General features: G+C 64.0%; 1 protein-coding gene across 1 annotated transcript; it reads right to left on the bottom strand.

Moving 5' to 3' along the window:
- Nucleotides 1–948: 948 nt before the first annotated feature.
- Nucleotides 949–1,522, bottom strand: TRAVEDRAFT_75792 (uncharacterized protein; the record flags this gene model as incomplete). The annotated part of the gene is made up of 2 exons (XM_008047680.1): nucleotides 949–1,152; nucleotides 1,208–1,522. Coding segments are annotated over 2 exons (519 nt in total), but the record flags the coding sequence as incomplete, so codon positions are not given.
- Between the last annotated feature and the right edge of the window lie 16 nt (nucleotides 1,523–1,538).

Genomic DNA, 1,538 nt, shown 5'->3' on the forward strand with positions numbered 1-1,538 from the left:
TCTTACACACGGACCGCCCTGCCAGGCTGCCGCCCATCAAAAAGATACGGCGCAAACCCCCCGGTAGACGAGCCCCGGCGAGCTAGGCTGTGCTTTCCGACCACATTGCGCGTCGCTCGAGGTCATGAGCAGCCTTTGTGGCGAGCATCACATCGCCGTCCGCAGCCAACGTATCACCTTCTCGCTACGCCGCGGTGGGCTAGGCGGACGTATGAGGGGGTAGGGGTGCGGAGGTCTCCTATGGCAGCGTAGTAATTTGATCGTGCAAGGGAGACACCGGTGGGCGTTCGTCAAGTGGCCGTACTCACCTTCGCTGCGGAGACTGCACGATCGACGCTGCCCCACGGTACCAGGAGCTATACCGCGTACGCGAGCACGGCTATACGTCGCGGCATATCTCAGATCACACGCACGGCAACCTCGGGATGTTGGTACGTGATTTCATGACTGGTAATAACGTACACGCTCATACACACTCGCAGCCCGCCTGGCTAGCAGGGGGTGCACTTCCTCTGTTTTTTCTCCATCGACTCTCTGCGTCACGCAATTCACGCGTCCTTGGCCCAGCTCACGGTGCGCTTTGAGCGCTCACCCTGTAGAGAACACTCGTCAGCATCGCGAACCCATGGACTTCAAGCACGGTGGACGTACGCGGATCTTCTCCTCGATCAGCTTCTTCAACGCCTCGAACTCCTTCAAGAGCTCCTCGTCGATCTGACTGGCGGTCTGAGTCTGCGAGGCGTCCGCCGCTGATGAAGACGCCGACGCGGCGACCGAAGTACCGACAGAGGCGGCGGCGGAGGATGACGCAGGAACGGACGACGACGCAGCGGCGGCGCTGGTCGAGGCGGCGCTAGCTACAGAGGAGGCCGCTGCGGAAGAGCTTGCCACGGACGATGTCGCGGCTTTGGTCGCCTTGGCCGCCTTCGTAGAAGTCGACGCAGCCGGAGCCGAAGATGCTGCGGCAGCGGAGGTCGATTGGCTGTCGCCCTTGCCGCTGGCAGCAGCGGCCTGTTGGACGACGACGCAGTTGCCGAACCCGCCCGCGGTGGTGAACGAGACGAGGCACTTGTCCTTCGACGCGCCGCCGGCGCACGTGCTGCCCGCAGGGAGCTGCACGACGAGCTGCTGGGAGCCGTTGTCGTTCGGGTTCTGCGGGAATTCATATGGTGAGACTTCGCACGCGCAGTAGGGTCGAGCCACTGACCTTGTCCCCGTTCTGCAGGACGTCGGCAGAGACGAACGACTTGCCCGTGCCGGTAGGGTCGACGAGGGCAGTCGCCTGCCGCGACCCGTCGATCCCTCCGTTGAAGTTGGTGATAGTGGCGACGAACGAGCCGTTCGCAGCCGCCTGGATCGCGGTGGAGGAGTCGAAGTTCTTCGCGATGTCGATGTTCCCGCACTCGCTGTTCTTCTGCGGGCGCTGCGCGTCGTTCCGCACGGGGGTGCCCTTGACGCCGAGGGCGGGCGAGATCGCTGCGTGCGCGTGCGCCTGGAGGGCGAACCCGAGGCACAGCGCGGCAGTGGCAATGACGCTC

The sequence above is a fragment of the Trametes versicolor genome, assembly GCF_000271585.1.
Source record: "Trametes versicolor FP-101664 SS1 unplaced genomic scaffold TRAVEscaffold_131, whole genome shotgun sequence".
In the NCBI taxonomy this organism is placed as follows: domain Eukaryota; kingdom Fungi; phylum Basidiomycota; class Agaricomycetes; order Polyporales; family Polyporaceae; genus Trametes; species Trametes versicolor.